This window comes from Heterocephalus glaber, unplaced genomic scaffold, assembly GCF_053883595.1.
Source record: "Heterocephalus glaber isolate CG9 unplaced genomic scaffold, H.glaber_assembly_v1.0 deba00001428, whole genome shotgun sequence".
Taxonomy (NCBI): domain Eukaryota; kingdom Metazoa; phylum Chordata; class Mammalia; order Rodentia; family Bathyergidae; genus Heterocephalus; species Heterocephalus glaber.
Window position 1 is genome coordinate 33,285,481 of NW_028258293.1, and position 21,967 is coordinate 33,307,447.

General features: G+C 43.0%; 1 protein-coding gene across 32 annotated transcripts in view; it reads right to left on the reverse strand.

Moving 5' to 3' along the window:
• Positions 1-21,967, reverse strand: part of Tenm4 (teneurin transmembrane protein 4) — a 2,854,999-nt gene that overhangs the window by 144,797 nt on the left and 2,688,235 nt on the right. For all 32 annotated transcript variants that reach the window (XM_087211381.1, XM_087211391.1, XM_087211392.1 and 29 more), the window contains one exon: positions 103-204. In XM_087211381.1, coding sequence (XP_087067507.1) covers positions 103-204 — 102 coding nt within the window. The remainder of the gene's footprint in view (positions 1-102; positions 205-21,967) is intronic.

The following is a 21,967-nucleotide window of genomic DNA, read 5'->3' on the forward strand; positions in this document are numbered from 1 at the left end:
ACAGAGGTGGTCTGGGGTTCTCTGCACCTGCTCTGAGAAGTGAAGCCCAAGCTGCCTGAAGGGTGAGGGGAGAAGAGATCAAGAACCTATGAGCATGCTCACCTCTGCCGCAGTCGGGGCCCAGAAACCCCAGGAAGCAGTGGCAAGTCCCCGAGATGCAGTCCCCATTGCCATAGCAGTTGCTGGGGCAGTTATCCACTGATTCTGGGGGAGAAAAAAGAGGGAGAGCTGAAAAGAGAAACTTCTGCACCAAACAGAAAGCTCTGAATCCAGCCTCAGGTGAACCGAGACCCTTAGGCTTGAGGTTATCCTGTAGAGAAAGGGTATCAAGACTGTTCCAGCCCAGTCATAGAAGGAAACCAATGGAGTTAAAATTGTGTTATACCTACTCTCACTGAAATACGTCTCAACCTACACTGGGAGATGTGTTCTGCAAAATGCCTGAGCCAAATTTTTATAAATCAAATTTGTCTCTACAAATGCACTGGAAGTTTTTCAGCTTAAACACCATTGAGAGAAAAACCATTTAACCCAGGAGAAGTGGTTATCTTCAGGAAGTGGGTTCCTGGGTGATTCTTTTTGTACCAGGAATCAAACTCAGGACCATGTATTTGCAAGGCAGGTGGTGGCACCACGGCCTGGGTGATTTTTTTTGTCATCTTCTCAGGGCTCTATGTTTTTGTCATAATGGGTTAATACTCCATCAATTTGTTTTCACATAAAGCTGCGAGGCATTTGCAAATCTCTTTTTCTCACCTCTGATTTGCCATATATCCATCCAGGTTGCCACCATCCCTCACTGGGGTTGCAACAACAGCCTATGGCTGGCCTTTTAGCTTTCTCTCTTGCTCCTATCCTGATTTATTCACCGCCTAGCAGCCCAAGTCAAGAAATCCTGATGCTTGTCACACTCATGCTTAAAACCTCTTCAGTGGCCCTCGAATGACCAAGATGAAAACATTCAAGCTCTTTCAAATGGTATACACATTTTTTTCCCATATTCCCTTTTGATTCCCAGAACCTGCTACCATGCCTACTTTTTTTTTTTTTTTTTTACAGGAATGCTACTTGCTCTAACTCCTCCTAATACCTTTGGTAATGTCAAAGAAACTCAGAATCAATCCCAGAGAGATTATGATAAAAAAAATGAGGTAATGTTTTGTAGCTCAAGTAGGTGAACTTGTTATCTGGAAAATTTGCTTCTTTGGAACAGCTCACTTCTCAATGATGCTGGGTGTGAAACAAAGCAAAGAAACAACTACACTCAGAAGTCTCATCTCACCGAAACTAAATCAGTCAAGTGTCTGTGTATTGATTGCTGTGATTTGCTAAAGGCCACAAGTTATTAAGTCATGGAGGCAGGATTTGAACCCTTGGACTCCAAGCCCAGTCTCTGTACATGCCACTGTGCTATCTCGCCCCACAGCAATGTATTACAGAGAAGAAGCCAGGGGGTGACCAAGGCAGGGCTGTGGGCAGCAAGGCCAATCCTGAAGGGTCCAAAGGAGCTAATGAAGGGCAGCCCTTCTTAATGGAGAAGGGAACTGAGACCTGGAGAAAGTACAGTGACTTCCTAAAGGTCACAGAGGGAGCCAGCAGACTCAGACTGGAAAGTACAGGATAAAATCGGCCAGGGAGGCAGAGTTTAGGATTCCACTCATTGCCTTAGCTCACAACTTTCATTTGTGAAGGTTCTGTTGAAGGAGATGTTACGACATGGAAGGTAAGCCTTTGCTATAAAAAAAAAAAAAGTGCAGCCTCACAGGGAGAACCTGGGCAGCAGCATTGGGGAGAAAAAAATCTTTCCCTGGAGGTAAGGGGGTCTATTCTTCTAGGGTGTGTAACCTAAAGCAACTAACTTCTCCTCTCTTTTTTTTTTTTTTTTTTTGGTACCGGGGATCGAACTCGGGTTCTTGAGCTTGCACAGCAGGCGGTGAAACCACTGAGCTAAATCCCCAGCCCTAACTTCTCCTCTCTGAGCCTCACCTTCCTCACCTGTAAAATGAACATGACGGCAGAAATGATTCCCTGGATGGCTTTCTCTTCTAAAATTCCACGAGTCTGTAATTAATTAGGAGACCAAATGTGTAAAAAAGGGCATCGAGATAGAAATAAAGCACAGCACTGAAGGGCAGTTAAGTGGCTGCTGAAGGGTCTGAACCAGCAGAGGGAGGGCTGCCTGGAGGGTGGCTTGGAGACAGAGACAGTGGAGGTGGCATTTACAGCATGGTGCACTTTAGAAAAAGGCCTTCCCAGCGCCTTTCAGTGGCAACTTGGAAACTATTTTAAAAGTTCAGAAAAAGAGTCCAGATATGTGGTTCCTTTTGGGAGTGAGGAATTCCACTCAGTCACTATTTCTCTGCCAACATATGCAGAGTTCTCAGCTGCCACACAGTGAAAAACAAGAAGGTCTACTTCAGTGATGGCGAAACTTTTGGAGACCGAGTACACAAACTGCAACACAAATCCCACTTATTGCAAAGTGCCAACACTGCAATTAAACCTAAATACAGAGGTTGTAGTTTAGAAGAAACAACTGTTATCCAATGCTCGGCTGCTGGGCAACTTGGCTTGCATGCCAACAGGGAGGGCTCTGTGTGCCCACTGTGGCAAGCATGCTATAGCTTTTCCACCACTGGACTAGTCCAACACCAGCCTCATTTCAGGGCAAGTGGTGTGGGTCCTGGCAGAGTGAGGCCCCTGCTGCCTTTGCCTGGAAGGGTGCACGTTCCTTGGGTCTTTTGATCTGTAGTGGCTTCCTAATTTCCTTTTTAATGAAAGGAAATTGGATGTTTCATTCTGAATATTCTTTTAAAAAATAAACGTTTTGAGTGAAATTGGAGGCAAGGTTATTTCCCTTACACTGCAGGCCACTTGTGCAGTGGGAGGGCTGGTCCTGGCTGCAGTGGTGCAGGCTCACAGGACAGAAGGCAGAAGGGCTGGTGTCCAGCCACACACTGGGTCTGCCTGTACCTGAGTCCTCATCATTGTGTTTACTCCTCCCTCCCATGCATTGCTAGCTGGCAACTCCAATTCCTCTTCCAAACCCAGTTCAAATGCCACTTCCTCTGAGAACTTTTCCTGGAAGTTTTAACAGGCTAAGTTACTCCCGGGACCCTTTTTCCTTACTCCTACTAAATTGCCATATAGTTGACTTTGTTGACTATAAAGTTGGGTCTAGAAACCTGGTTCACTCTTTTCTGTGTTTATTCTGGGATCTAATATGCAGAAGGGTCTCAGTAAATGTTTTTTGCTGTCACCAAAAGAATTAAACTACATGATCTCCCAGATCCCTCCCAGATCTAAATATTCATCATTCAGTCCTCCTCAAACCGAATGGTACAAAATGGCTCCTAATAAAATCTTTGAAATTACTAGTCGCATTTTTAACAGGATCTGCAGGTAAGTGTCACACATTTTCCAGATTCTGATTTATGAAGTCTGCAAGATACAAACCTGTTTATCACCTGCCCCAAAGCCTTCACAGTGACAAAGTGAGGAAAGCATATTTTCTGTGAGTAAGTATAGTGTTTGTTGGATGCTCAATCTGACAGAATGGAAGGCTGCATGCTACAAAACTTGCCCCAGGCTGTTGGTGTCAGGGAAGGCAGTTTTAGGAGACATGAAATAATTTTAAAATGGCAACAAGCAATGGGAGGGAGACATTTGGAGAGTATCTTCTTTTTTTAAATTTTATTTTATTGGTACATTTTAGGTATACAATATAATGACATTCATCATTGGAGATGTGGACCTTTACATAATCTCTCTTGGTTCTTATTTTTTCCTCTTCCCCTGCCCTCCCTTCAACCCCTCCACCCCTCCCTATCTACAAAGACTTTGTTTCCATTTTTTCATTTGGAGAGTATCTTCTTTTGATGAAATGTTTATGTATATAGTTTTTCATCCAACACTCAGGGGGATTTCAGCAACTTGGGGTCCACTTGAGATTCCACAAATAATGAATCTCCAGATATCTCTATGCTAAACTCTAGGGCAGAAGTGACATTCCCTGGCTTGGGAGAAGTGTGAATTTTACTGCATAAATATGTTGGATGTTCCCAATTAGTGTTTGGTGAGTTTCTACCCCCTTTATCCTTCCTCTTCTGCTCATGTTCACATGGCAGCTGCTTTCATTTAGCAGAAGATGTACCTTTAGATCTGCTTGGATTAGAATTAAAAATTCAGCTGCCTATGAATAACTGATTTTTATAATTGGGTGTATGGTATGTTGGGAAATGGGAGATCTTTTCCCCCCAACTGTTGATTTTCTGTTATAGCAATGGGCTTTGGTAGGAAATTTGATGTTCAGGAACTTGTTTTTCCTTCAATCAATTTTGGAATGCAGAGTTTAAATGTTTCTTTGGCTCCCTCGCTGGATGTGTGTTGGGAGTGGGGTGTCACGTGGATGCTGAACACAAGATTGCTGGAAACAAAGGGGCCATTGCAGAAGGAAGAGAGGACAGCAGTGTTCCCTCCCAGAGGAGGCATGAAACCCTGGAAGCCACAGAAGTCTTGGGGTATCCATGGAAGGGCCCAGTTTGTCTGCTCACTACTCTTTATCAGAAACAAATCCATTAGCACAGGACTGTGTCAGGGTGAAAGATGGTCACATCTGATACAGAAGTTCTTCTGAATCTAGCATTAATACTTGGATTCAACTTTCCTTTCCGCTATCTAGCACCTCTCCTGGGGCTTGTTCTCTTGTAATGTGCCCAGGCTAATAGGAGCCCACATTTGGCATCTTCAGCTTTTCTTTTTTGAGACACTAAAACCTCATTTTGTGGGATACCACAAAGAAAACGCTCATATGGAAAAGGATAACCAGAACAGCCCAGTTGCCTACTGGACCCCTGCTTCACAGAGGCAGGAATACTGGACAAAGAGAGGAGGCCTTCTCCTCTGTTGGCTCACTGTGGCATAAACACTCTTACCTGCCTCTTGCCCTGGTCTGAGCGGGAAGGCCTCTGTATTCATGGGAGCATGATGCTGAAGAGATCATGCTGAACACAGAAGGAGGAAGGAACATTTAAGGCAGAAGGAACTATCTGTGCAAGTGAGGTCTGGGTTCCTCTCCAATCCCAGTCCTTCTGTTCAGCTCACCTAGCACCTCCTCTTGTCTTAATCCTTGAGATGTATCTGAGCTAAGAGAAGCCTGCATTTACTACCTATATCAAATTCTTCTGTTTTTGTAGTCTCTAAATTGCAAAAGTGGATCTCAGAAACTCTTTGTGGGTATTTGGCTGAAGAACGAAAATACACCTATGGCCCAACAATGACCCACCTGCCGACACTTCCTCCTGACTACTCTGCAAGAACATGGAGCTAACATTACAGGATGGAACTTGGACTCCACGACAGCTGAGTGGATGACTCACCTTGCGAGCAACTAGTGAAATCTACACGTTCAGTTACATCTATTACATCCCCTTTGTTCCTGACATACAAGGACTAGGTTTATTATTAACAACCAAAGCGGGAGATGGAAACAAACTAGACAGCACAGCTAGGATTTAATTCTGCAACTGAAGGTTGAGGGAAGAGTTTAAGAGGAGACCCTCTCATTCCCTCAAATGGAACAGTGAAGGGATAACCATATATTCCAATTTAATTTGTACGATTTTTGAAAGAAATAGGTACTTTTACCACTACAGTATTTTACAGTCTCAGTGGAGATTGAGAAGTGAAGTCACTTTCTCAAAGTTACCTAGTTGATAGGGTGAATCTGGTAAGTGAACTGTGTTCTATCTGTGGCCAAAGTTTGTGCTACATGGCCTGGGGCAAAGGATGGGCTCGGGAGACAGGCTATCTCTTATTTGCTACGTGTCTGTCTTTGGATGAGCCATCTACATATAACTCTCCTCTTCTGTAAAGTGGAATTAATAACATTGTTCCCCTCAGAAAATTATTCTGAAGAGCAAATACAGTTATGTTGTGCATGTAAAGAAGCTGGCCCAGGACTCAGCAGAGGTGGTCTTTTGGTTTTAAGGAAGGGTCACACATGCCTTCTATTTGTGAAATAAAACAACACACTAACATGGTCTAATAAAACCAAACAAGGAAATGTGGGTTATTGGGGGATAAATATACACATATATACATGCAAAAGACATAGAAACTCCCTGTGGTAAAAACGGGAAAGCAAACAAGCAAAGTTCCTGCATGTGATGGGGGCAGGGTGTTTGGCTAAATTTTCTCTCTGGAGGCAAAGAACTGTCAAAGCAAATTAAACCTGTAGTTTCCCCGAAGCTCCAGCACAGGCAAACTTATGCCAATATCTGAAAGAATTTTCCTCTCTGTGCACTCTAGATTGGCACTGGGCAGGCGCCAGATACTGGAAAGCTGTTCCATGGCCAGAGAGGTGTCAGTCCCCATAGGTATCCCAGCTTTCTCTGCAGATGATAGAAGTCAAAGCTCTTCAGTCTGCAACCATCTAGGTCAATGCAGTGACAAAAATTTGACAAAGCCCATGACAGCCTGGGCTTGAAGCCAGTTCTGCATTGGCATTTGAACTGGGAGATCTGTTTTCAATCACACCCAGAAGTCTACCAACCACTATTAAGAGCAGTTCTGAAGAGCAGACTAGGGAAAAGATTGTTGCTCTGATTATACTCAGTCTTGGTTCTTTGTTAATTATTTCTCTGGGGGAAAACCAAATTTCACCACTAAGAATGTGGGCTCCTTGAAGACAGGCACGACATCTGGTTCTCTAGAGAGTGTGGTAAGTGCAGATACACAAACTCAAACACAAAATTCTCGAAGGCATTGGTTGTATTGATAACTAAGCATGGAACACAATGGGGAAATGGAGGAAAGCACCAGAGAAGCATGGCACTATAATCCAGCTCAAGAGAAGTTAGGTAGCAAGAAAGTTATTGTTTCCTTGTCCTATATTTTAACATGTACAATACTTAGAATGAAGACTGTGCTAAGAAGCTCAATCCACATTGCACTCTTAGAACATATTTGGAGTTCAGAAGTTTACATGTGGGAGCCACATGTAAGAGGCTAATAAACTAAAGAGAGCATGGTCACTGAAGAACACTCAGCAAAATAAGTGAAGGTGAAGTCATATTCTAATAAAGAACTTCTGACAGGATTGGGAATGTTCCTCAAGGAGTATGTCCACTGTTTAAAAATATCTGAAGGGCTAATATGTGAAATGAGAATTAGAGTTTGTGGCCCTGATAGACTGACTGACCTACATCCATTGAATAGGGACTACAGTCCTTGGGAAATAAATTTGGGTCAAAAGGAGAAAGAACTTTGCTAGAAAGCAGAACATCACTTACTACATGAGGTTACATTCTATTTATATGTGTGTATCTGCACAAACATTATAAACTTCTTGAAGGTAGGAAATATGGTATTCATCTTCAGGAAAGGGTATCATACTTGACTAAAACTAGGTGTTTAATGAATGTTTGTTATTGGAAGGACTAAATGAATGGACTAGGTGATCTACAAGGCCATACTTGTCAGTCACTAGATATACTCAAAGAGAGGGGACACTAATGACTGGTGGGGATCTCTCAGGGAGGATTAAAAGTGTACAGTATCTTTCAAGCCTGAAATTTTAGGACTCTATGAGCCATGGTGAAGTGGAATATGTTTACACTGTTGCCAACAAACCTGGGCTCTTATCCTACAGCTGTTGTCAACTAGTTAGGTGATCTTGGCCAAGTCCCTTCTCGTCTCAGGCCTTTCATCCACCACATTCATTAAATTTATTCAGCAAATATTTACTGAGCTCTACTGTGGCTCACGAGATATTCCAGAGAAGTAGATGGCTGAAACTATCTAAGTTTCACATCTGTGAGCAACTGAATCAGACCAAGTTTTTAGTACTTTGAAAACTGTACAAATAGGCAAAAAAGCTCATAAAATCATTGATATGTTTATGGCCCAAGGTCGGAAAAATAAGTCTGCTCATTTAGGGGCTGACACTGTCATCGACTCCATGAAAGGTGCCTCAAGCAAGCGGCTGAGGTGGCTAGAGGGACAGCATTGCAGAGTGGTACGTACTGGTTGCCTCTGGCTAAGGGCTAGGCCTCTCTTCCTTGGGCTGTTGGCAGCAGCTTTCATGATGTCACAGGGCAGCTGCTGGCTCTACTTCTGCTGCCTTTCCCAGAGACTGCTACATGCGTGGTTCCTGCCTCACCCCATGAGCATATGTGGGGAGGCCACCACTTTTAAAGACTGGTAAGTGCCATGCTATTCAAGAGCACAAGGGCCTTCAGAGGAGAGGTGAGTGCTCAGTGCTTGGAGAGGCCTTTTCTTCCCACAATCTTTTGCTCACAGCTGCTTCTGAGGAGTAATGCTCTGCCCAGTGCCTGAGCAGCAGGTGTAGGTGGACCAGATGATGCCATCTTGTCATTGCTTTCAAAAGAATGTACTGGGACAAGCACCTGAACCAAGGGAAGTTCATTCATTGGCTGAATGCTGTGCTGGCACATAGCCTGGTGAATAGAGGTTCTAGACGAATTAGAACTAGTCCAGCTTTCTACTGTTTGAGCTAAAACATATCCACAGGCACTAGGAGACAATTGGACAGGAGGAATAACTTTTAACATTCTACAGTTGACAACAATCAATTGTATATTTCAAAATAGCTAGTAGGGAGGACTTTGTTCCCAACACAAAGAAATGATAAATGCTTGGAGTGATGGATGTATCAATTACTCAGATTTGAGCATTACACATTGTATCCATGCACTGATATATTGTAATGTACCCCCCACAGATATACAATTATTATATGTCAATTTAAGAAACCCACGAAACATAAGAATGAAAGGGGTCCTTGGAGACTGCCCAGATTCCCAGAGGCTTCTCTGTGCCCGTCTTAGTTCCAAACCATAGTGCTCTTTCTGAAACTACTTCATTGCCCACCTGCTCATTCTTGAGGTCACCTGAGTGTGTTTTTGCTCTTGGCAACTTTAAGAACACTAGCACATTCATTCACCTTGGCACCTCAACAAGATCATTGTACCTGACAGTCTACAGGCTTTGATGGTAACTGACAAGTACAGAATGGCATGGCTTTAAAGGATTTCCATATATAGACATATTTAACACTTAAAAACAAAGGACTATATTCCTTTATGTAGGATACAAGGATGCATGTCTTGTGTATAAAAGAAAAGATGGTATTTATAATTCCCCATTTTGGAGACGAGGACACAAAGGCACAGAGAAGTTGCACAAGTCCATGCCGCTAATATGTGGTAGGGCTGGCATTTGAACCTGGACTTCTATTCCTCCCTAGTCTAGTGATTCTTCCACTATCCCACAACTGCCAGCCCAATTAAAAACTCAGAACATGCTGATCCCACTCTTGCCTCTAGTCTCAATTCAGTTATAGAGTCAGGGCTACACAGAGGATGCTGAAAGGGCAAGAAAATTCTAACTAGTACCTATTTTTGTTTTGTTCATTGAAATTCTGGTTTTAAAACAGGTCTACCGATCAGCATTCAAAAGTCAAAATGCAACTGTATCACACTTAAGGCAACACTACTGATTCACTTAGTCATTGATCATTCATTCATTCAAACAAGTCCTTATTCTCAAGGAGCAGTGGGAAAGCTTCAGTCTTTGGAGTCAGGCAGGTCGGGTCTGAATTCCAACTGTGCTTTTTCTGAGGGTGAGACTTAGAGAAAGTCACTTTATCTGGAAATCAATTTCCTCCTCAGTGAAATTAGAAACTTACCTAATGCCATATAGATGCATCTAATATACAAAAGGTTCTTAGGAAATACTGGTTTACTCATGCATAATCACAGTGATTTTAAAACTTTGGCTTATATCAAGTAGCTGAAAGCTTGTTAAAATTCAGATTGCTGGGTGCTACACCCAGAATTTTTGATTTAATAGGTCTGGGGTAGGGTCTCAGGTGATGTTGATGCTTTGGGTCTAAATACCACTTTGAGAACCACTGATCTGGAAGAAAGACTGGGACTTTATACACAGTCTATAAAGACAAACCAGAAGAAGCAGAAAGATCTCAACTGTACACAAATGTAAAAGAACTTGTGGACCAGTTCCAAAGAGGAGGGCTGGGTCTTCCAGGAGGTAGCAAGTGAATAGCTCTTAGAGAATAGGCAGCCTTTTGAAATGCAAAGCAGCTCTGGGCAGGATGGGGGTGGAGCCAAAGCCAGATCCAGAATAATCATTTTTGCTGCTCTCACACAGTGACCTCCTAATCATCATGCCAACTTCATGTCAAACCTGTCTTTGGGAGAAATTGCTTGAGAAATCAGTTTTTTAAAAGCTCATCTCAGCTGCCGGCTAGAGAGTTCTGTCTAATGAGCATCACTTTGTGTTGAATGATTCCACGATGACAGACAATGCTGGAAAAGAAACAGGCTCCAAAGAGGGGTGTGTACGTGTGTAGAGGAAAGCCTGCTAATTACTCTCTGATCATTTATCCAGGCTAGTCACCCAACTTGAAGCTGCTTACAAATCAAGTACCCCTCACCTTCCTGTTAAGTCAGCATGGTTAGGTCTGAAAATGCATGGAACTATGTAAAGATGACCTATATAGCTATAAGTTAAATTTCTAGATTGGCCTGGACTTCGCTTAGGAAACAGAAATGTCCAGCACATGTCACCCCGGTCTGGACCACTGCATCAGCATTCTGTGTGGGCTCTGTCTCCAGCCCTGCCCTGTCAGTCTGTCTGGAGTGTGCAGAGCTGTCGTCCTGGAATTGAGTCTCTGTTCCTTATCTGGAGTAGATATCACAAATAGGACTCCTGTGGATACTTTTGTTTGTACAGCATTTTTGATAATTTGAATTATTGCCAGAGTTTTTAAATACAAGAGGATTTCAGAGAAAAATCTTTATTATGGGGGGAAAACTTAGGAAATCCAGCAGGGTGACAATCTCATTCAGGGGGGTCCCAAATCCTGTGGCTCACCACAAGCCCTCTGCAACTTCCTACACAGGTGTCACCTGCCTGGACCTTTCAATGTGCCACCAGGCCCTAGAGCAGGGTCCGCCTCACATCACTTACTTGAGTGCTGCCTTTATGCTACTGCCACATTCACACACCAGCTGTCCTATTATCCACTCTGCATTTTTGAATCATTTATTTTCTTAAGCAAATTTATTTAAAACTGAAATGCAGTATTACTATGAAACAATGACTCGATATATCTAATTATATCTTTTCCAGTTCAGTATTATGTAAATACATAATTTTTGAAATAGAGTCTGTCTTTGTATAATCTAACATCATCTTGACAAGTACACTTTAGGAAACACTGGGTAGGAGAGAGTCCACATTTCTGAACTGGGAGCTTAAGGCTCTAGCTCCCCTTTCCATATTAACGTCTTCAGGCTGCAGGTGGGGCTGTTGCTCAGTGGGAGTGTGTGTGCTCAGCGTACATGAGGCCTTGGATTCTATCCCTGAACCCTCCAAAATCAGAGCAAACAAAAGCACACTACTTTGCTGCAAAAGTCTCCTTTGTGCTCCGGCCCCGCACCTGGACCTGCACCCCCTTTCCAGCCTCCTGGATGCACCCAATCCCTGTAGCCTCCCCTTTCAATCCTGTTTTTTCCCTTATCCACCTGTGCAAGTCCTATCCCTCCCTCAGACCCCATTTAAATACTACTTCTTTTGTGAAGCTTGCTCCAATTTCTACTAGCAAAATATCTCTCATCTGATTTCTTTTTTTTTAGTACCGGGGATTGAACTCAGGAGCTTGCACTTGTGAAGCAGGCGGAGGCACCACTGAGCTAAATCCCCAGCCCCTCTCATCTGATTTCTAATGGCAATTTACTTCTCTCTCTCATCACCTACTGCTTTTGCTTTGTCACCTAGTTATTTACGACTATTACTGGTTTTCCCCAGTAGACAGCAAATTCCTCAAAAGCCAGCATCCATTTCCAGTTCTGTCTCTTTATCTGTGCCACCCCAGTGACTGGCACACTGCTTTGTCTAGCAGAGCTGCTCAGGCAACACTCAGTAAATAGTAAATGACAAAGGGCAACGTGTGGTTGATTTCATGTCCCTTGTTGTGTTCAGCCTCAAATCCTAAGGCCGAGCTCCTTCTCTAGGGCCTGGATTTCCCTCCCTTCACTCCCTCCCTTTCTCTTTCTCGTCCTTCTTTTGAATTTCATGTTTATAAATTTTTCCAGGCTCCTTCTCTGGGGCCTGGATTGACTGATTCCTATCTTCTGTCTTCCTTCCTCCCTCCCTCTTTCCCTCTCTTTCTCCCTCCTTTCCTCCCATCCCTCCTTCTTGTCAATTTCATTTTTATAGACCTACTGCTTCACTTTCACCTCTCCTCCTTTGGGCCTGTTGCCATCAGCTGAACATGGTATTGGGATCTCTTTTTCCAAAACAGCATGAACCATGTGTTGGGGGAACATGTGGTAATAAAATTTTACAGGGTCCCAATTCTTTTCTCTAGCAAGAGCTGCCAAGATGGCTTCTATGAATTACACACTTGAATTACTTCTATCAGGATATAACACAATAAATTGATTAGCAAGATGGATAAATTCCCCAGTTCTGGTGGATTTTTCTTTACGATAATTATAATGCATGTAGGTCAGTTACACAATGATTTGAACAATATTTCTTTCATACTTATCTACTGGGTAACACTCAACGTAATAACTTGGGTCTATATGTATGGGCCAGAGGCCAAGTTGGACTTCTGCTTGACACCAAATCCTATTAGAGATCATGGTAATGTGATTATATGTTCAAGTTAAATATTTTATAGCTGCTCTAGTCACCTAGACAGATCACTCTCTCAGTCTCTGGGCAGAAACTGCCCAGTGGCAAAAGTGATAGCTACATATCTTATAAGGAATGGAGAAATAGTCACTGCTGTGAAAAGTCTATGGAACCTTCTGGCCACTTCTGACTCCTGAGCAGTAGCAGGATTTTAAGCCACCATTGGACTGGGTTATAGCACAAATGTTAGCCCTCCCTAAAGGGGATGGCTGACCAATGAAAGGCTGGCCTGTCCATGCAGCAGGAATGTCTGCTCACTACCCAGAGAGAGGTTTGAAAGTGGATTTTGGCTCCTACATTCAGCTGTCAAGACTCTAAGGGCCACCTCAAGCACTAGACCACAGCCTGTGGCTGACCAGCCTTCCACCCAAGCCTTTGGTCCTGCTTGCCAATTGGCTGGTATGTGAGTGCCAGCCTAGGTGTGGTCAGTTGGAATCCCGCCTCTCTTTGCTTAGTCCCTATATGTCAGTTTTCCCATTTTTGGGACAAAATACTTGACATAACTTAAAGGATGACAGATTTAATTTGGCTTATGGTTTCAGAGATTCCAGCTGATGGCAGACAGGTGCTAAGGCAGAAACAGCACAGTGGCCAGGCATGGAGAAGCAAAGCTGCTTACTTCATGCAACTGGGAAGCAGAGCACAGGGGAAGAGTGCCTGAGAGAGTTATCCTCCAAAGGCATACCCCAAGAGACCCCACCTCCTCCAACTGAGCCCTACCTCCTAAGAACAAATTCAGCTATCAACATTAGTGGATTAATCCACTGATGGTCACAGCACCTCATAATCCAATCAGCTGTCCAGGAGTCTCTTAATCCAGTTGAGTTGACAATTAAGATTAACTGGTACAGTCTTTGACTCTGAACCTTCAGTTCCTCAGAGCTAGAGCCTGTCACTGATATGTTTAGTTTTACATAACTGGACCTTCAAGTCCAAGGCTGAGTGTGGACTCTGTCATGAGACAGGCCTGGATTTGGGTTTCTAGCTCTGACTCTCGCCAGCTGTGCAAGCTTGGGCAGATCATTCAGCATCTCCGAACTCTGATTTCCTCACTCATCTACTTTCCAGAGGGGTTGGGCAGTTAAATGGGACAATGTATGTAAAGCACTCAGTGGGGCTTTCAGTAAGTGTCTCGTCAGTGGTAGGGAAAAGGAAACCAAACCAAACAGAGCAAAGCCATGTAGGTATGCCATGTCAGGCTGTGTGGTTCACAGAAAGAACACAGACTTTAGAGCAAGACCCTGGAGGTGCTGGTCCCACTCTGTCACCTCCTGTGTAACCTTGAGCAAGTCCCTCCACTGTTAAAGCACCTGACTGCCAGTTAATATTACAGTATCAGCAGACATACTGTGGATTGGGGTCAAGGACCCCCCCCTTTGGGCTGTGCCCTGGATGACCTTTGCTTGCTCCTCCTCCTCCAGGGCTCCCAAAATACCATGCATTCAGGTGTGGGTACTTTATTAGGAGTGGGTAAGAAGGAGCCTGACTGCTAGCCTGGGAAAGCAGCAATCAGTGCTCCAATACCATTCCCACACAGTACTGGCTGATTCTAAGACACAGTTGAGTCCCTGTGAGATCATGTTTGTACTCTACCAGGAAGGGCTCATGCAGGTACTGGGGATGCTGAATTCTCTTCCTTACACCTCACCCCCTCACTGATAATACTTCTCCTTTCCATGAAAGACGAGTGTTAAGGGTTTAAGCCCAATCCTTGGAACTGCCCAGGTGCCTTTGTCATGAATTCTTTTTATATTGGCTAATACCTGACTTCCTTCCCCTGTTACTGCTCACCCTGATCACCCATGACAAGAAAGACTATTCTGAGGACTGGGTCCTATCCATCTTCAGGGAGTGTGTGGGGCACAGTAGCCATGTAGAACATGCACACAGGAGAAGCCACCAGACCTGTGACCTGCTCACTATTTGCTTCAATTGAAGGTTATAGGGGGTGGTGGTGGTGCTGGACTTGCTGGATCTTGAGGTTTCTAAAGGATGTATGAGAAAGCAGGGAAAATGGAACAGCACCCTGCCAGGGAACAGACTCCTCCCTGCTGAGCACCTTGATCCTGAGCCCTGTCCTGTACACGGGGTATATCTGCATGTGACAGCCGCTGCAAACTGCAGCTGCAGTCTGCCTGCCATTCCTGGCAGCCAGCCAGGATTCCTGAGGATGCAAGTGCCTGTCCCCTCCATAGAAGTCAGGCCTGAGGTGACTGCTGCTTTGGTCCTCTGATAGTTTGCTAGCACAGCCTCTGACTTTCTGGAGGCTTGAGAGGAACAACTTAATTAACAATGGGTGAATGGAACCCTTCTTCCCCCTGAGACTCTGGGGAAATCGCAACCTTCACACTCAGCCACCAGGACAGCAAATTAAGAGAATGACCTGGGTGGAGGACGCTTGCCAAAACATCCTGTGATGGTCCAAGGAGGGCTGGAATATTTGGCCTCTCTTCCCATCTGTGCTTCACTGATTTCTAGTGCAGATCCAGTTCAAATTTTAATAATAAAGCAATGAGATAGCAATATTAATAGCCATCACATTTGGAGTCCCACATTGTGTGTGCTGGAAACTGCAATAAGTGCACTAATCTCATGCTTTATCACAGTATTATGAGTGAGATGTCAGTGTCCCCATTTTTCAGATGAGGAAATGGAGGCCTAGAGAAGTTAAATAGCTTGTTCAAAGTTGCAGAGCCAAGAACTGTCAGGCCACCCAAACTAGTTACCAGAAACCTACTATGTTCCAGGTACAAGGGATGAAGGGACTCCTTGCTCCTTCCTCTGGCTTCCCTAGCACACTGCCCCATCTTCCTGAGAGCTCAGGTGAATCTGCACACAGCCAACTGTCTCTATGGCAGCCTCTTCCACTGCATCACAGACTGGAGGGCCAAGATGGCCTTTCAGCCCCACCTGAAGCCCCAGAGTCCAGTTCATGGCCAGGCAAGGAGCAAATGCTTGGTAAACAGTCAGCTGAGATATAAGGAAGACTCAGCCTCTTACCTCTGCTCTCATACTTTCAGAGGGGCCAAATTTCAGTAAGCGCCTACAATGAATGAAAGGGTTAAGCACAGAGGAGGAGAGAATCTCCAGGGAAGTCCAGTGAGGTCTGTAGCTCAGCCCTGGAGTCTAGGCAAAGTTTCTGAGCACAGAGGCACAGGGAATTCTTGCAAAAAAGAACAATCTTTCCAGAAGTGCATGTTATACGGCAGGGCTGGAATGTGGGATGAGCAGCAGAATTAAGGCTAGAAAGGGCAGTCAGCTGGCAGATACCAATAAAGAGGGACAAAAGAGAGTTCCCATAGCTGGAAGGACCTTTATATTTCCCATAGCTGGAAGGTAAATCAAACTGCCGACTGTTGTACATGGTTCTCAAAGAACAGCTCTTTGAGACCAACCATGATTAGGCTGGCTGGGAGCACAGGACTGGGCCTAGGACTCTCCCTAAAACTTCATTCAGAACGTCATCTAGTCAAAATCCCTCTGCTTTGGCATTAAGACTAAAAGTACAACTGCAGTAAAACAAAATGAGAACCTACTGCATGTCAGGCAGAAGGTCTGTGTACTGCAGTGACTCGTTCAATCCTTCTGAGGCTCAGGGAGGATAATGAACATTCCCAAGGGCTGAAAGCTAGGTGGCTGCAGAACTAGGATGCGATCCCACTCTTCTCATTCCCAGCCCCACACCTGCCATCCAGCAGCTTCCTGTCTTCCCCAGTTTTTATTCCATGGTTTCCTTTCTTTGTAACCAAATCCTCCCATGCCTCTTTGTTTATCCTAGGCTATGCTGACCCTCACTGTTGGCCTGCTCAAAATTCTGCTGCAATTCACCTTACACAACAGTGCTAGCTGCCTTCAATGCTACCAGTGGGGCTGTGAGATGCTCTTAAAAGACTACTACCTCTGAGTGGTACTGCCTTTCTTCCTCCAGGGATCAGCACGGTGCTCTGTGTATGTATGCGTATAATCTCTAATACATAGGTTTTTTAATTGATTTGATTTTAATCAGAATTAATAAGAGTTGTGCATAAAAAAGTAAAATCTATATTTAGACAACTGTGTGACTTTCATAACTATATGAAAACACATATGAAGGAGGACTTTGGGAAAATAATCGTACTGACATCTGCTGCACACATAGGGTGGAGCCTGGTCTGAATGCTTGGAGTGTATTAAATCACATAATCCTCATTACAAGGACTATGACTACTCCCATTTTCCTATTTGTTATAGTGGCCAATGAAACATTTCCATGATAACATAGCTAACAAGAGGTGAGAAGGAATTTGAACCTAGGTACTCCAGTCCAGAACATATCCTCTGAACAATTACCATAGACATAGGAAGCCTCTAGATGGTCTGCCTGCTTCAGTCACCACAGTGTCTTGAGCTTGGATTGTTCTGCATAAAGAAGGCTGAGTAGCATGGACCCTTACTGGGAGGAAATAAATACATGCCTACTTGGGAGGAAGGCTAGGTGTAGATCTTTCTTCAAATAAGCCATTCAGGCTGGGCTCAGTGAGGGGATGGAGCAGGGCCCCATTTGTTCTCCCTGAAGTCCCTATTGCTACTTTCAGTAGATACTTTCCATATCTTTGTTTCTTGACCTTTGTGGGCAGTAAAATGTCTTACCCCATACAAAAATAATATTATGTACATAGTTCAATAAGAAGTCAAAAATACTGTAACACAGTGAAAAACAGTAGTTCCCTGCCCTACTTCCCCAAGCTGTGTGCCACTGTACTCTTCTAGAATTTATTTCAGCACAAATGCTCCTCTACGTACCATGGGGTAACATCTCGATTAATCCATCACAAGTTGAAAATGCATTTAATACACTTAATCTAGCTTAGTAACATCACAGCTTAGCAACATGGCACATTATAGATAGAGTATTGGTTTGACACATTGCATATTGTTACATTCAAATTGCATAGAACAGTTTGTGCTGAATGCATATCACTTATTGTACGACTGTAAAGAGAAAAGTTTTCAAATAATTGTAAATAGGTGTCCATATTTCTAAGCAATGTGATTATACACAGATTTTTTCTTCACTGATATTTAGAGTTATTTATTACTTCCGTCCATTACATCATCTACTACTGCTGTCCAGTATAATTTAATGGAAAACATAATTTTTACTAAATTTCTGTGTTGCTGTTAATAATTCTACTCAAACTTCAAGAGAACTAGAAAATTCCTCAAAAACAGGATTTTCTATATCATACCAAACATACCAGGTAATCTGTTTGATCCAAGCCTGGGGCTTTCTGCTGGAGCCCCCAGCCCTGCTTCAGTCTGGTTGGGTTGGTTGCTGGGCCAACTACTATGCACCCACTATCTCCTCACCTCCCTCTTTCTTGAATTCCTTCTTTTCTGGACCCTCCTTCTTGGATTACTTTACTATTTTGGTGGAGTGTTTGCCAGTAGCTTTCTGAGAAAAGGTAAATAGGAAGTATGATTTAAGGACTTTTGCATGGCTGGAAATACTGGTACCTTCATTTTGCTTTTAGACTTGATTGATAATTTGTGTTATCATCTTAAAAACTGAAAATAATCTTCCTTCCACTTTTTTTTGTCTTCCTGCTTCTCATTGCTATTGATAAATCTGCAGGCATCTGTATTCTCTTTGCATGTAATATCTTCTGCCCCTGGAAACTTTTAGGAAGATGAGTGATTTTTTAAAAATTAACTGTGCTGGCCACTTGTAATGTGGAAAACCATGGCTCTCAGCTACGGGAAATATGATTGTGTTATTACTCTGTTCTCTCCAAACAATAAGATTTTGGATCTGCTGAATTGATTCTTTGATTTTCTTATTTGTATTCTTCTGTTTATCTTTGGCATGTCCTCCTCCATTGATGGAGAGTTTATTTCAACTTTACTATGTTTAATATTCAGGCATTCTTTCTTATCTTCTGATTTATTCCACTCTGTGTATATGTTCTTGTTTTATAGAAACAATGATATTTTTCTCTAATATCTTGATAGATTATTTTTTTTCTCCCTTGAAGCTTCCTTCTGCTTGCTACATTATTTTTGTTTCTTTCACCTTTTATTTTGCTTTCTCTCCTATTTGTTTTGGCTTTTTCTCACTCACTGGAAGATTTCCTCCAGTGTCTGCTAATCTTCTGTTGTTTGTTCACATTTAGGAGTGAGATACCAAAAAGCTCTGTGCCAGTCACTGACCCTCGCTGTAGGATGGGGACCCATGGATTTTGTGGATAATCCAAAAAGGCACTATCTACAGGATCTTTTAGTTCTCACAAAGAATTCTTTTCTAATCTCCTTCCTGAGAGAAGATATATGTTGGACTGTCAAAAAATGGGGTCTAGAAATGTCATTTTCAAAATTTAATGTGTACTTATTTCCTGTTCTCAGCATGATGACTCTTTCCTGCCTCTCCCACGCTTGGTGCCCTGAATCTGGAGCCCTTCTGGTTGACATCTTTAAGGAACAAGCTTCCAATCCTCTGCTGGGGTGAGAGCCAGAGTGGCTTGTCTGTGTGTGATGTGAGGAGATGTAAGGGTCTGACTGTGGCTGCCTCTCTGTCACACAGATGCAAATCCATCCACACTCTCAGCTCTGTGCCTCACCCTCCTTCGCTGTCCTGGGTGCTCTGCTCGTGAGGTTTTGCAGGGCCCTGCTTCTCTGTGGTTTCTCAACAGCAGGTGCTCCAGGTTCAGCCTCCCCAGGCTGCCAACTCCATCCACTTTGATGCCCAAAAGTCCAAGGACAGCTTTTGCTGGTTGTTGTCTCTTATTCCTTTTTTTTTAGAATTGAGAAATTTACTCACTCAAATTTAATAATTTCATCACTTGAGCAGTGCGCATGTTACTGTAACTAAGCAATAAGTCCGAATACTATTCCTACCGTCCAAAGCAGATCGTTTTATTTTCTTACATAAAATTCCAAGTTTAATATATACAATTATGTATTTTTTTAATAAAAACATGTTACTGTATTGAGGCCCCGCCCTGTTTTGGAGACGGTCTGAGTTCCCAGGCTGTCCTCAGACTTGCCCCACTTGTGTCTCTTATTCTTTTTGTCCACGTGAGCTCATTCCTGATTTGTTTTAAACCATTATTCTCATTATAGTAGGATGTCAAGTGGGAGATAAAAGTTACAACAGCCACAAGCTCCCATCAATAGCATTTGACACTATTTTCTTATCCTTGTGTCCTAAAGCCCTTTTTTTTTTACCTGGGCTTTAAAAGAGCACATGTTCTGATAATTCCCCACTTATCTTCATCCTTCTTCTCTGGCTCTCCCTCTACCTATTAAAGGTTGGTCATCCTCAGGCACTGACCTAAACCCACTTCCCTTTTCACCTCATGTCACTCACCTCCTACTCAATTTTTTAAAGGTCTCAGCTTAGATGTCATTTAATAAGAATAAACTTTCTTGGTCAGCCACTCCAGTTAGATTAGCAGCCCTGAATCACACATCCACAGGTCCCACACTGTCGCTCTACAACTCCCCACATCACATTAGTGATCAGTAGCTTTCTCCCTGGATAGACTTGGAGATCCTCTGGGCTGGGGACCTGTGTGCCTTGTTCACAACAGAAGTCACAGCCTGAATGGAATGAAGGCACATAAGAAGTGTGAAGAGAAACATATTGAATGAATGTATGTTGACCAAATCACATGAATGAATGAATGCTGAATGGATGAATGAATGAAAGCATCTCATTTGAACCTAGCCTTGTCCATATTCTAGCTGTGATCCTGGCTCTATCAAAGTCTTTCAGTAAAGGGCCTTAACATTTCTGAACCTCAGCTGCTGTGTCTATGAAATAGGTACAATAATCCTAGTGCCATCCTACCTCACTGGGTTGTGAAGATTAAAAAAACTGCTTGTCACTGCGCTTAGCAAGCTAAAAGCCTTACCGAATGTAAGGGATTATTACTGTCATGGTAAACTCTGCTACACAGAAAATTCTCCTGTTTTAGGCATGAGAGACGCAGGAAACAGAACGGCAGGCTCAGGCTGTCAAATCTCAGAATTCCTTAAAATATGCTGCCTTTCTTAATGTGAATCCCCAGTAAGCATTCTCTGTGTTCTTTAACACTAGGTGTTCCAGCTCCAGAGACCACCTAGGGTCTTTTCTTTCACCTCCAGCAAGGCTGGTGTAGAAGTAGGATGTGCTTCAGGCACCAAAGCCTTAATTTAATGCAATTCTCTGACAAACACAACAAGGAAAATATCTAAAATATGTGTGCACATACAAGTGTGTGATAGCCCAAGAAACAATTCTTCATCAACGAAGGCACAAATCTTTTTCTGGTCCCTTAGATTTGCCCACCTGTGCCAAATAGGAGAAGAGGAAACTTATAAAATCTGACATCTTAGAGGTATAAAGTTGACAAAAGTTCCATCTTTTATATCCCCGATCGGTGAGGATATCTGAAGCATTTACCCAAGCTAACAAAAGTGTCTGCCTCCCTTGGTCAGCTGGACAAACCTGATCCTGATCCACAGCCTGCAGCAGTAAAGAAGAAAAAAGCAGTGGTCTTAGAGCTGACAGATTTGAGTTCAAGTCCAAACTCTCTCTCTCTAAACTATGTGGATCAGGCAAATTACATTGTTATTAATGAATGTGTTTATATCATAAATACAATTTTCTTGTCTTATTTCTGAGACTGAAAATTGTAAGCATTTCCTCATGTTTCAGACTTTTCCCAATAATTATTAGTGGCCATGTAGTATTCATTAAGTGGATATTCCATGATTTACCTGAATGGTTTCTTATTATTAGACATTGAGATTGTCTTCCACTTTTCACGACTATAAACAATGCTATGATAAGCATGCAACTTTGTCTAGATATTGGTTTATTTCTTTATAAGAGACTCTCTGAAGCGGAGCATGTTTATGGTTCAATACAAAATGCCAAATGGCTTTCCCAGAGGGTTGTACTGATTCACAAAGCTCCTAGTGACATGAACAGGTACAGACGATGAAAGTCTCCAATGGGATCTGGAATTAACTTGGATTCTAACTTACTAGGTGAAAAAAGGTGATGCACCATTATTTTAGTTGATTCAACTGCTAGTGAGGTTAAACATATTTCATATTTCATATCATGTCACATATTTTTGGAAGCTTTCTATACACAAGTTTTAACCATTTGCCTATAAGATCACAATGCTTTTATTCCCCACAGCATATGAGCTTTAATATAATATGTATATAAACCCTTGGTTTCCTTATTTTC